At 35.1% G+C, this 14496-nt stretch overlaps 1 protein-coding gene across 1 annotated transcript; it reads right to left on the reverse strand.

The window, feature by feature from the left end:
- Positions 1–777: 777 nt before the first annotated feature.
- Positions 778–14050, reverse strand: LOC133338339 (mucin-2). The gene is made up of 3 exons (XM_061546515.1): positions 14014–14050; positions 3608–3676; positions 778–3480 (listed from the first exon to the last, which is right to left on the reverse strand). The coding sequence occupies exons 1-3, from the start codon at positions 14014–14016 to the stop codon at positions 778–780; spliced, it is 2775 nt and encodes a 924-aa protein (XP_061402499.1). The 5' UTR covers positions 14017–14050.
- Positions 14051–14496: the final 446 nt, after the last annotated feature.

The raw sequence follows: 14496 nt of genomic DNA on the forward strand, positions 1-14496 counted from the left end.
GGAGTGTATTTCATATTGAAAGGTCTTCTGAATAACTCGCATAATAACATTTTGTATAGAAGACATTTTGCAAACCTTATAAGAAGTATTTTCTATTTGTACGTTCGATTTTCCCCCTTTGATAAAAATAAAAACACACACTTCTCTTCGATATATTTAAAAAATTTTGCAACAAAATATTTCTTTTATTTATAAAAAAAGAAGTCATTCATACAAAGTACAGGACTATGTATAGGGTTCAGATCCATTTCTCAATATAAAAAATAAACATGTATAACACAAACGGGCTCTCTATAAATAGGTAGATAAGCATATAGATAGAAGATTACAGGCGTACATAGCTCGGATATACATATAAAAAAACATATGTAATTTAGTTTTATTTGGGACATGGGATTGGAGGATTTGGGGTCAAACAGGATTCTGGAACGGGGATTTTGAAATTAAAAAAAAAAACGTAAAAATAGAATTAATAATTATTTGTTCTTTGTTGTTTTGCCTTTCAAATGCAATAAACAATAATCTGGATTTACATTTACAACTCGGTGTTTCGATTCATCGCCTATCGCGTTCACTTCCGTCTCTTGTACAAGAACTGACTAGATTCTAGACACATCTAGCCCTAGACAACTACTTAAACGACAATGGTTGGTTTCAATTGTTAAAAAAAAATAAAATTAAAAAACTTTGCTAATTAAGAAAAATTAAAGGGCAGTGATGGTTCCTTAGTTAACGAAATATCACCTCTGACACAAAGCCAATAGCCGGTCTATGGATTTAGAAGTTGAAGGGAATACCGGGTTTGGGATAATCGTAGCCCTTGAATGAAGGTGTTACGGGAGGAATATATTTGTTTGGTGGATTGGTAACACGAGGTGTTACACGTGGTGTTGGTGGTTTAGTGGGCGGGGTGGTGACTGGGGTTGGTGGTCTGTTTGTGGGTTTAGGCGTGGTTGAGGGAGGAAGATATTTGGTTGGTGGATTGGTAACACGAGGTGTTACACGTGGTGTTGGTGGTTTAGTGGGCGGGGTGGTGACTGGGGTTGGTGGTCTGTTTGTGGGTTTAGGGGTGGTTGAGGGAGGAAGATATTTGGTTGGTGGATTGGTAACACGAGGTGTTACACGTGGTGTTAGAGGTTTACTGGGCGGGGAGGTGATTACACGGGGGGTGGGCTTAGTTGTTATAATCTTTGGTGTTGATTCAGGTGGAAGATAGGTTGGTCCAGGTGTTGTGGCTGGGGATGGTGGTCTGTTTGTGGGTCTAGGGGTGGTTGGGGGAGGAAGATATGTGGTTGGTGGATTGGTAACACGAGGTGTTACACGTGGTGTTGGTGGTTTAGTGGGCGGGGTGGTGACTGGGGTTGGTGGTCTGTTTGTGGGTTTAGGGGTGGTTGAGGGAGGAAGATATTTGGTTGGTGGATTGGTAACACGAGGTGTTACACGTGGTGTTGGTGGTTTACTGGGCGGGGAGGTGATTACACGGGGGGTGGGCTTAGTTGTTATAATCTTTGGTGTTGATTCAGGTGGAAGATAGGTTGGTCCAGGTGTTGTGACCGGGGTACGTGGTGTAGTAGGCTTAGTGGTTGACTTGGTAGTAGCACGGGTTGTGGTAGTAGTGATAGGTTTAGTTGGAGGTCTAGTTGTTGGTTTGGCGGTAGTTGGACGTGTTGTAACTGGAGTTGGTGGTCTAACAGTGGTAACTGGAGTTTTGGGTGGCAAATAGGTTGGTCCAGGTGTTGTGGCTGGGGATGGTGGTCTGTTCGTGGGTGGTGGTGTGGTTACAGGCTTATATGTTGTTGTGACCTTGGTTGTTGTAATTGGAGGAAGGTAAGATGTTGGTGGCTTAGTTGCAGGGGTAGTAGTACGTGTTGGTGTTGGTTTAGTAGCAGGTGTTGTTCTAGGTGTGGTTTTTGTTGTGATCTTAGGAGTTGTGATTCGTTTAGGTGTAGTAACGGGTGTGGTCTTGGGTGTTGTTTTAGTCTCTGGTGGCAAGTAGGTTGGACCAGGAGTACTGGGTGTTTTTGGTGGGGCACGTGTAGTTATGATACGACGAGGTGTAGCAGGTGATGGAGGTCTATTAGTTGGTGGGGGTGTGGTCACAGGCTTACGGGTTACAGGAGTACGGGGTGTTACTGGTGGCTTAGTGGTTATCACAACACGTGGAGTTGTAAATGTGGGAGGCAAATAGGTGGAACCGGGAGTACTCTGTGTGGGACGTTTTGTTGTTATTATTGGTGGACGGGTGATACGTGGTGTAGTTATCACAACTGGACGGGTTGTGGGCTTCTTAGTTATTTTAGGTGTAGTTGGGGGTGGCAAATATGTTACTGGTGGTTTTTCAGTCCTGATAGTGGTCCTGGTCGTTTTTGGTGTAGCCGTAGTGGGTGTTGGAGTTGGCGCCTTGGTTGTAATACGGGTTGTGACTGGTGTTGGTGGCCTATTGGTTGGTGGAAATGTTACTGGTGGCTTAGTGGTTATCACAACACGTGGAGTTGTGGGAGGCAAATACTTGGAACCGGGAGTACTCTGTGTGGGACGTTTTGTTGTTATTATTGGTGGACGGGTGGTACGTGGTGTAGTTATCACAACTGGACGGGTTGTGGGCTTCTTTGTTATTTTAGGTGTAGTTGGGGGTGGCAAATATGTTACTGGTGGTTTTTCAGTCCTGATAGTGGTCCTGGTCGTTTTTGGTGTAGCCGTAGTGGGTGTTGGAGTTGGTGCCTTGGTTGTAATACGGGTTGTGACTGGTGTTGGTGGCCTATTGGTTGGTGGAAGTGTTACTGGTGGCTTAGTGGTTATCACAACACGTGGAGTTGTGGGAGGCAAATACTTGGAACCGGGAGTACTCTGTGTGGGACGTTTTGTTGTTACTATTGGTGGACGGGTGGTACGTGGTGTAGTTATCACAACTGGGCGGGTTGTGGGCTTCTTAGTTGTTATAGGTGTAGTTGGGGGTGGCAAATATGTTACTGGTGGTTTTTCAGTCCTGATAGTGGTCCTGGTTACTTTTGGTGTAGCCGTTGTGGGTGTTGGAGTTGGTGCCTTGGTTGTAATACGAGTTGTGACTGGTGTTGGTGGCCTATTGGTTGGTGGAACTGTTACTGTTGGCTTAGTGGTTATCACAACACGTGGAGTTGTGGGAGGCAAATAGGTGGAACCGGGAGTACTCTGTGTGGGACGTTTTGTTGTTATTATTGGTGGACGGGTGGTACGTGGTGTAGTTATCACAACTGGACGGGTTGTGGGCTTCTTAGTTATTTTAGGTGTAGTTGGGGGTGGCAAATATGTTACTGGTGGTTTTTCAGTCCTGATAGTGGTCCTGGTTGTTCTTGGTGTAGCCTTAGTGGTTGTTGGAGTTGGTGCCTTGGTTGTAATACGAGTTGTGACTGGTGTTGGTGGCCTATTGGTTGGTGGTGGATACGTAAAAGGATTTTGCGGTGGTGGATAATCGTAGCCATTGAAGGTCTCACGAACAGTTCTCTAAAGAAGGGGAAAGTTGTCAAAATAAAATTGAAAGTAAAAAAAACACAATTAATATTAAAAAAAAGAGTTATAAGTAGACAAGTTTATGGATCTAAAGATAGAATTTATGCAAAACCAAACATACCACAATACTATCATCACTTTCGGCATAAATGCCAATGGCGCATAGGGCCAGTAAAATTATTGCGCTCCTCTGAAAAGAAAATGAAAAAAGATGAAAAAATTAAAAACTGTTGAATGTCAAGCTGAAACCGGGTGGTCATTGTCAGAACTGAACAATAAATGTGAAAATTAAACAAATAAATTTTAATTAGTCTCATTTGGTTGTGATTGTGACAAGTGATAATATTTATTTATTTTTGTTGTTTTTGTATATAAATGTCATAATGTTATTAAGCTTTTATTCAAAACAAAATTACGGAAGTCAAATATATTTTATTTTTCTTTGAAGAAACTACTAGTTTGTAAATTCAAAAATAAATTCAAAAACTATGCGACTGAATTTAGAGAATAAGTACAATTAAAAATGTGTATACAAATGTCCTTTTCAAAATGAATTAAAAACAATGCCGTTTAATAAACGGTATTTGATTTTTAAACAAAAGACATTTATGTGGGGGTATTCGAAATGCCTTCGACATTATTGTCTGGCATATAATCTTCTTCTTCCACGCCACACCACTTTTTTTTTTTTTTTTTTTGTTAGTGACCTAAGCCCATTGGCGGGTTACTTTTGTTAAGTAGTCGTTGTTGTAGCTGCTGTCGTGTTTTCGTTTCTCTTATCGTTTTGTTATAATTAAGTTGATTTTTACCTTGACTATTAATCAAAATACTCTGTGATGAGCCCTGACTGCTTAGTATTAAGTCCAGTTTGCAGTTATTGCCTCTCGACAGGCTAATAAAAAAAACGTTGGCTTGTGTCTGCTATTATTGTGGATATTTTTTTATTTTGATTTTTATCTTTAATTCGTTAAGTACTATAAATTATGTTTTTTATCTTCAAAATCGAAATATTATTAATTATGTCACAATAATTAGTTCAAGGACAAATGTCAGCTAAATCTGATTATAAAGAATGATAATAATAATAAAAATGAAATTGCACATCAAAATGGACCCACAATTTGATGGGTTGCCGTGTCAAATTTTAAAACAAGTTATGCGATTTATTTGTGAATTCCATAGGAAACAGATGCGGAAGCTTGTTTTAATTGTGCGATTATTTTATATAGTGAATATTTCTTACTATATGCCCTAAATATCTTTTTCGATTTATGTATAATCTGAAATTTGTATTCGTGATAGAGGATTTGGTCTATTTGAAGACATTTAAAAAAATAGAAAAAAAAAATTGTTTTAAAATTATATTTGAACATCTTTTTACCGTTACCGTTGTATGGGGACTATATCAAAACGTGGACCGAACTCTATCTTAAATAATGCGATCTATATTGTAATTGCAAAAAAAAGTTATTCCAAAAATGTTTTTTTTTTTAAATTCCACATTTGAGACTATTTAAATTGTAAAAAAATATATAACCAGTGCAGCCCCAAAAGTTTGTAACGCCGCGAAATACCCTACACAACTACCACGGAACCAAATTTTTATGTTTAATCCAAGCCTCGTCATATCTCGACTAGCATCCCCTTGCCATGTGTGTAAACCGTCCGTCTGTCAATTATATTTTGTAAACACGATACAGGCCACAGTTATAAACCAATCTTCGCGAAATTTTGTGTTGTGATGCTCGGCTTTCATTTGTGGCTAATGAAGAAAATAACACAAAAAATTGTTTTTGGAAAAGATCGGTTAATACTTTAGGGGATGAAAACATTTTTTGATCAGGTTTTTCCGCTCTCTAGGGTGATTATGGGTTACTAAATAATATACGAATACGGAGATACCTGTAAATATATAGGTGTAACTCCCACATCCGAGCACAGAATAACAATATAATTTTGATAAAGATTGGTCAACCACTCCTCTTGGGTCAAATATATACTTTTGTGTGAAAAATCAGTGGTAAATATATATGTATAGAATACAAATTTTGCGTATATATTTCACACAAACTGAAGGACATATACCCGAGAAGTTTATAGTATATCCAAGAGGAGTGGTTTACCTTTACATTGATACCAATTGCATTGTCGTGTGTACTCGGATGTGGGAGTTACACTTAAATATTTACAGGTCCTTACGTATTCATATATTATTAGTAGCGCATTACCAAACAGAGGGGGAAATATTGGCCAGAAGCCATCCTACATGCAAAATTTCCACGAGGATCCAGGTATAGACATGGACATATACAAATTATAATGAACATATTTGAATGACACAAGTGACCTCAGCTAAAACTTAATTTTTTGTGTTTTTTTAAAGGTCGATTTATAGGCCACTATTGAAAGCCGGACATCACAACACAACCCACGGTGAAGGGGATCTGGACAAGTAATTAGAAGAGCTGTACTGAGTATTAGTAATATTTGTAGACGTGTAACCCTTAAAAATGCACTCCTTATGATCTTAATGCCCTTTAAAATCTATTGCATTAAAAATCCATACTTACGACTCAAATATCCTTTTACGATATATTTATAAAAAATCTAAACTCATAGCTACGGGAATCTTTAAAAATATATTAAAAATTCTAAATTTATAACTTTAATAAAAAGATAATGATTGGAAATCCGACAGTCCTTCAAATTTTTTTTTAATTCTTGAACAATACCATTTTCCCTTTCAAAATTCTACATGGTCCTATTATATATATGAGTATATATTTTCTACCACAAAGGTCATTAATGCATATGAAAGCACACATACACTAACATTAACAAGTTTAAAAAATTGTTAATAATCGACTAATCAAATCGTAGCATATGTGTTACCAAATCCATTTTTGTCGGTATAAAATATGCATCAATGAATAATTTACGTATTTATGTGTATTGTGTGACATTTCTTTTTTCTCCTTGATTTGCATTTCTAAAGAAATTGTAAAATTTTGCTATTTTGTTATATAGTTTTCAAATTTGCAACACATCTTTTGCGAAAAGAAAGCTATAATAATGAATACATTCTGTATTATATATTATCAACCCCACCCACCTTCCTTGCGACCGCTATGATTATGACGTCTATTTATCACTGTGCTATAACACTTCAACATGCCAACCTGGAGGGGCCATTGGCCTATCAACCAATAATTTATAATTGCCTAATAACATGACATACATATCTATAATGGCATGTGTTAGTGAGAGAGCAGACACCAACAGGTGTAGTTATGTATGCCTGTGTGTGTGCGTCGTGTCTGCTTAAATAATTATGAAATAAAATAAATGTTAGCTGATAGATATTTAAATGACACAGCATTACATCTCTCTTTATATATGCGTGTGTATAGATGATGTACGAGTATTAAATGTTGTACAATTGTCAATAACAAGTTGTTAATGGTATGCTGTTTGCACTTGAAACAAATTAAATGTTTTTACTATTATTTTGTATGGTTTTATAATATAATAATTATACGGTAATGAGAAAAATTGTAAATGAAGGGAATTAAGAAATGCATTCTTAAGGGATATTTTTCATTTTTGAAATTTCAAACATTTTGGAATACTAAATGCCGTTCTGTACTGAAATTCCTGACAAAATATCTGTCGGTAATGACAGGCAGTCGAATGGTAATTAGACATGTCGGGTTATTAGTGGGCAAATATGCTTCCACGTAGATCTACATTGGCTACGTATTGAACTTATATTCATTCCAATTGTTGAAATCTATTCAAGCCATGGAGATATGACTGAAAATTGGGTCTAGGATCAGTACTTCAGAGTATGACTCTGACAAAAAACTTATTATTGTCGTCTATATGACATTCGTCACCAGATTTTGGATATGTTAAGAGTTAGGATTAATAATATAATCAATAAAAAATATATCTATGTCTAAACCGGTTTCAATTGGACATAAAATTGTTTTTTCTAGATTAAATTTGTGTGTGGGAAATTTCGAGTCTATCGAAAATACGTAGAATATTTGGTATATCATTTACATGAAGTCTGACATATGAGAGCTACATACAAATATGAACCATCTTAAACATAGGTATACGGTTTCTAAATGGGTAAAAGACCTTCGATCAATAAATGCTGAATATAGGCTCACAATTTTCACATAGCTCCGCATAACGTTATGTCGATATTTTAAACAAATTGAAGTTGAAGGAGAATTGCTCTATACAATTTTCCTGGATAGAATTACAATTTTCCTCCCATAGAAACAATAAAACTGAATGTCGTTCTGATAAATTTGAAGAATTCCTGAATGATTGCATTAGAACCTAATGATTCTTCCAATATAAAAGCTACTGACAAATTTGTCATACGGGAACTCAACTTTCATAGGATGAAGATAAATATTTTGAATAGCGCATGCAAAAATTAGTAATTTAGTAATTTCAAAGAATATAACACCTCCTGCAGACATTTTTCAATATAGTTACATTTTTATTAAATCGCCACCATTGGAAGATCCCACTCCATCTTGGGTATTTTTTTCATCATATTTGCCTTATTTTTACATATATGCGTAAAGGATAAAAATCCGTGGGCCAGAAAATTTTCAATGTAGATCCATGTTTTGTGTCGGGTCTCATTAAAGTAATTTTGTATGTCCTAGCCTCAATATCCAAACGAAGTTTCTACAATATGGAAATTCGATTTCTCAGAGAATGCAATATTTCCTCTCCGAAAATTGTCAATAGAGGTCCTATCTCTATTTGACATTCCAGTTAAGAACTTTCTACGCAGAAAATTTTCGATATAACTATTGATATAGGCATCTTAGATAAATGTTCCTCGCCATTATAAGAAATTTATTGGTGCTAGCCTCATTTTCCATGAATAATAGCTATAAATAGATATTTCGGGTCATTCTAGGACAATATTTCCACAAAAGTAAATATTTTGACAGCTTTTGATTGATTTTATCCCAAACCGCATATAAGGAGACGACGGAACGTATAAACCAACAAAACATATTGTGAACATTGATAGCCGAAAATGACAATAAAAATAAATCGAGCTTATGGTCTGGGAGGTTGGAAAATTCCTTATGGGATGAAATTCCTGGGCGAGTATATTTAAAATCCAGGAGGACAAATTCGATATAGGTCAACATTGATAGCGGAAAATGATAATAAAAATAAATCGAGCTTATGGTCTGGGAGGTTGGAAAATTCCTTATGGGATGAAATCCCTGGGCGAGTATATTTAAAATCCAGGAGGACAAATTCGATATAGGTCAAGTTTTTGAGTTATGGCAGTATGAATTTTTTGCTGGTAACTCTAAAGTATACGAAGAAACCTCTTTATATATCGGTATGCCGTTTTTTGCATGTCAATTTGGAGATGACTTTTGTTCAGTCAAACCGAATGAGGAATATTTTTGTAAAATATATCGTCTTTTTATCTCAAATTCTTGTATTTATTTTTCATATTTTTTTCTTGGAAAATAAAATATAACAAGACCAGTCAATCGATATTCCTATGTTTTCATCGTCCTATTCCAACAAGTTGCTCAACAAGCCGTTTGTCCTTTAAATTTAGAAATTCCATATAAGCAGGTATATGATAATATTTATTAGAATAACAGACTTTGTTACGAAAACACAAAACACCTTTATATTGCGAAATTAATCATCCTCTCTCATGTTTTCTCTATAGTAGCTACATTAATATCACCCTTTACTCATGGTGGGAGGTTACACATAAATATACACATAAATCTTTAATATACAAAGATTTCATTCAATTTCGATATTGAACAACGTGAAAATATCAAAAAAAATATATGTAAACTTATTTCAACAGCTGCTTCAGTTGACACACATTTATGCGGCAAACAGCAGTGGCACATGGTGGTCAAATCCAAGGATAACAACAAACAAATCCGGTTGTGCATCAATACTTGTACATATTGACATGTACAATTTGGCTACAATGTGACCCAAATTTATAAATATATCCAAAAATTCCAACAATTACAAACGAAGGACAAAAATTAAGTGAATTATGTCAAACCACACCTAAAACACAACACAAAACAAAATCTCACTACAGAAGAAATAACGAAAGACTTAAGAAACAAACATTGTCTGCTGCGTCGTTACATGCAATCGGCATCAACATCATCATCGTCGTCGTCATCTTTCTCATCACTTTGCAATGATGCACTCTCGGCCATTTGCACAAACTTAAGGCAAACCAGGTATTAATGAATTATTATCAATATATGTTGTTGTAATTATGAAAACATCTTTTGACTAATTGCCTAAATCTGTCAATTAAATGTCAAACTTAAGTAGAGAACAACAACAAAAACTTAAAAGAGATGATAATAATAAGAAAACAATATTTATGAACAACTTTGTTAGAAAAGACTATTTGACAAAATTAAAAACAAAATGCATTATTTAAACAAATAATAATTTAAAAAACTCAGCGAATTGAGACAATAAGTGGGGGATTATATTGTTTAATGTGGCATAATCTTTAACATAAAATCACCACATAATGTCACCAATTTCCAGTGCCAGTGTGAAGAAGGCAGACAGGCAGCCATTAAACGAAAGGCATTTAATAGAAATAAAAATTTTTATGACAAGTGTCATAAAATATTAAACAAGTGTCAAATGTACTTTGCGGAACTTGTTGTCGCTATAATGTTAGTGTTCGGAACTTTGACTACACAAAAAAGGTTTGATAACTGCATAGACATGTGTTTACACTGGGAGAAATTGAATGTTTATATCCTTCACCACACTGGGTATTATGTCTTTGTGCGTATGTTTGCAACAGGCAAAAGGAAACGAGATAGACACAGCGTTCCTTTTGAGTATATGCATATAATCACTTTCTGAGTCGATTTACGCATGTTCGTCTATCCGTCCGTCCATGTATTTTTGTGAACAAAGTACAGGTCGCATTTATGATCCGATTTGAATAAAATTTGACATAGGTCACTTATTTGGTCCAAGGACGAACCCTATTGAAATTGGGAAAATCGGTTCAAATTTAGATATAGCTCCCATATATATTTTCGTCCGATTTAATGTAAATGGTGCATCAAAGTCCCTATATATCTTTCGATTTACAAGAAATTTGGCCCAACGTAATGAATTAGGTCTAGAATGATTTGTGCTAAGTTTCCTGAAAATCGGTTCAGATTTAGATATAGCTCCCATCAGCAACATACACAGGATTTCATTTCGGGGGGGCCCGGTAGTACAAAATGAAAGAAATCGCTGTTGCAAACATAAATTTACTGTGAAAAATTTTCATTTCGGGCACCCGGGCCGCCCCCTGCCCCCCGGGCTGCCCCCCTGCGTACGTCTCTGGCTCCCATACATATTTTCGTCGGAGTTAATGTAAATGGTGCCGCAAAGTCCCTATATATCTCTCGATTTGCACGAATTTTGGCACAGCGTAATAAATTAGGTATAGAATGATGTGTGTTAAGATTCCTGAAAATCGTTTCAGATTTAGATATAGCTCCCATACATATTTTCGTCCGATTTTATGTAAATGGTGCACCAAAGTCCCTATATATCATTCGATTTACACGAAATGTGGCACAGCGTAATGAATTAGGTCTAGAATGATGTGTGTTAAGTTTCCTGAAATCGGTTCAGATTTAGATATAGCTTCTATATCTGACCAAATGAAAAATTTATTATCGATTGCAGAATGACATGTTTATTGATTCAATTTAATTTTACTGGTCCTTTAAATTTGTGAAGTCTATTAGAATTCATCTGTTGAATATACCCAAAGTGGTGAAAGGTATCATATAGTCGGCCCTGTCCGACTTTACTACTTTCCTTGCTGGTTTTTCGATACATTTGATAAACGTGGTTGTATTAAAACGAAATCGATGTTTAAAATATACGAACCACACGAACTTTACGACGTTTCTGCCTGTTGGCTCCATTCGGACAGATGTGGTCTTAGAAAAGTGGTGTTGGAGCCGGTTTTTAAGAACCGGCAGAAGATAACACTCTTCCCAAAATGGACAACAAATATTTAAACGATCATAATCTTTGTTGAATTCGGTCCGGACGAAGTACTCTCCACCAATTTTATGTATATTTAACATTTGTTCAAAAAAGGTAGACCCTTTATCATAGCAAAAATTAAGAGGACCTCTGTTTGTACTTATATACATTGACCTTAATTGAAACATTTCTGGCAAGAAGTGTTTTCTTTGCCAAGAACCTGGCCCTCAAAATACCGAAAATTGTGCGGAATCTATATCAAAACATGGACCTGTATTGATAATTTTCCGAATACATGTATGCCAACCTCTAAAGCTCGGAAATGTCAAATTAGAGCCTTTTCGGCTACGAAAGCAGATGTATTATATGACAGAGGATCGCATATTATATGAATAGTGTTTAGAAAGTGCATTTCATGAATCAAATTCACAAAACTTTGAATACAGGTTTCTTGCCAGAGGGAGCGAAAGAGTAAAGGAGAATGGCGTCAAAAATTATGTTTGACTCTGATATTACTTTACATTTCATAAATAGGTCAGGCCTGAATCCTAGTATTCGTATTCTTGTTTTGCGTCATTAGAACATTATCTTTCAAAGTTGCGGCTCCTAAACTTGTTGCTCGTATTAACACTTGCCTGATATATTGTAATTGTCATTTAAATCAAAATAATTTGGAAAATACATATGCGAATTTTCTAACACCAAACAGTAGGCAATCAAACTGTTTCTGACAACCACCAAGTGAAGGGAGAGAAACTAATAAAACAATGCACAACCGAACAATAAATGGTGGTGGCTTTTTTCTTGGGAGGAATACATTTGATTTGTCGAGAGAGAATAAAAAATGAGTGAATTTTACCTGTGAAATAGATCGAAGTATAAAGACAGTTTTGATATTAATGAAATGTTAAATTTTTTTTAAGAATTAATGGTTTTTTGTCTGTAATCTAACCGAGGTGCATGTAAAATGTGGGAAAATTAACCTAAGCAAAAAATAGTCATTGAAATTGTTTTTTTTTTTTTTTTTGAATCATCATTTGCCATAAGACTGAGGGTATTCAAATGAGATTGGATTCGGAGTACTCCCAAAAGAGAAGGGCTCCACAGCCCAGTTTTTAAAGAGGTTTCACACTTTTAGATCCCATGGTAGTTTATAAGAATATTGGTCATAAAATCGGGGCTATAACATCTACTATTACAGCCGAACAATAAATGGTGGTGGCTTTTTTTCTTGGGAGGAATACATTTAATGAAATGTTTACATTTATGAAAAAAAGAAATAAATTATACAAAATTTTACTTGTATTCTAGCCAAGGTACATGTATAATATGCAAAAAAATAAACTATGAATGACATTATGAAAATATTCATTAAACATTTCTTTCTGTGTATCCTTATTAGCCATAAGGCTGAGGGTATTCAAATGAGTTTGGATTAGGAGTACTCCCAAAAGAATATAGGTCTTCAAATTAGGGTTATAACAAGTCATTTACTTTTTGGAATCTTTATTTATGGAAATAAAATTTCTGATGCCGAAATAGTATAGCGTCATTTTTAAATATTTTGCAAATAAAAAGCTATTTCCAACAACCACCAGAGTTTTTAATAATTTTTAAATATTTGTCTTCTGTGTAATTTTTAAAATTTTCTCTAAATTTTTATGAATTATATTCCAAATATTTTTAGTGTTTATAGTTTTTTTTATAGAATTCTTTTCTTCTAACATTTGACACAGACATTTATGGCTAGCCATATAGAAAACAAATGCAGAGTTCATGATCAGCATGTATTTTTAAAAAATGTTTTTTTTGCGGTTGCTTCTTCTGTTAATTTTTTTGTTTGTACAATTTTCCAAAATTTACTACATCTCTGTACTTTTGTGGCAATTTTCAGTTTAGCACAATTATCAACTTGAATACACGTTCGAATACATTGTCAGCAATATTTTCTTGGTTTGGTTAGTTCGCTTTTTTATGTTTGTTTGTATTTTCGGTTGATTTGGAAAATTGCTAAATGATTGATTTTACGTTGATTTGAAGATGCACGACAGCTACAAAAACAACAACACCACCAACAATTTAAGTACATTTATATGGGTGTTTCGCTATTGGATTGAACTCCCCACGTTGTTGGTTTTTCAACCGCTAAATGTCAGCATGTGTTTGCACAGTCAGTAGTCGTAGTTGGGTAGAAATTAAAATTGTAAATATTTAAATGCACAAATGTCCAAATACGGTTGAGCACCATCATCTGGTAAGATGGCCGGCCAGTTGTTTTTAGCGGTATTGAGGTATTTAAGAAAAAAAATCACCAATATTTTTTTTTTAACAGCACATAATATTGTTCAGTTTTTAAATATTTTATTTTGTAGTTTTTAATAGTTCATTTCATAACAGTCACTTCTTTTTTGAAATATGCATATTATTTTCATAATTTGTTTTATTTATTTTAATTATTACCATTTTTGAGCACAAATTGTTGTTTTATTATTTTTTCTAGTCGTTTGATTTTTTAATCCTTTTTGTATTGATGATCTACGGCAAAAATAATCCTTTTGTAGCAAACACCGACGACTATCGTATCAGAATTCAATATAGCAAATTGAATTCGATCGATTATCGATTCTATATATTTGTCCACACAAGATCTTTTCTTTCAACTCAAGCTTTGCGGCTTCTTCGGCCGTGATGCTATTTTATTAACGGCAAAGGAGGAAAAGAACACCTCTGTTGGTTTCACTTTAAAGGTTCGACAGTGGGTTACCAACTAAACATCTGAAACTTATAGATTTTCTATATATACCCCTAGCAGCGGAGACGAGTAAGTTTTTGGCTATAAGCTTGGGCGACAACAGTTGGCGCTAAGTAACACTTTGACCGATTGAAGATCACCAGCAGCAGCTAAAGCGCGCAAATTTTTGTTGTTACTCTCTTTGTTGGCGA

The sequence above is a fragment of the Musca vetustissima genome, unplaced genomic scaffold (assembly GCF_032173495.1).
Source record: "Musca vetustissima isolate MV318-11 ecotype Yass unplaced genomic scaffold, APGP_CSIRO_Mvet_v1 utg4425, whole genome shotgun sequence".
NCBI classification, from domain to species: Eukaryota; Metazoa; Arthropoda; class Insecta; order Diptera; family Muscidae; genus Musca; species Musca vetustissima.

Coding starts and splice junctions, on each gene's coding strand:
- LOC133338339 (XM_061546515.1), bottom strand. Junction 3,481..3,607: donor AAAGTGATGATAGTATTGTG/GTATGTTTGGTT, acceptor CCCCTTCTTTAG/AGAACTGTTCGTGAGACCTT.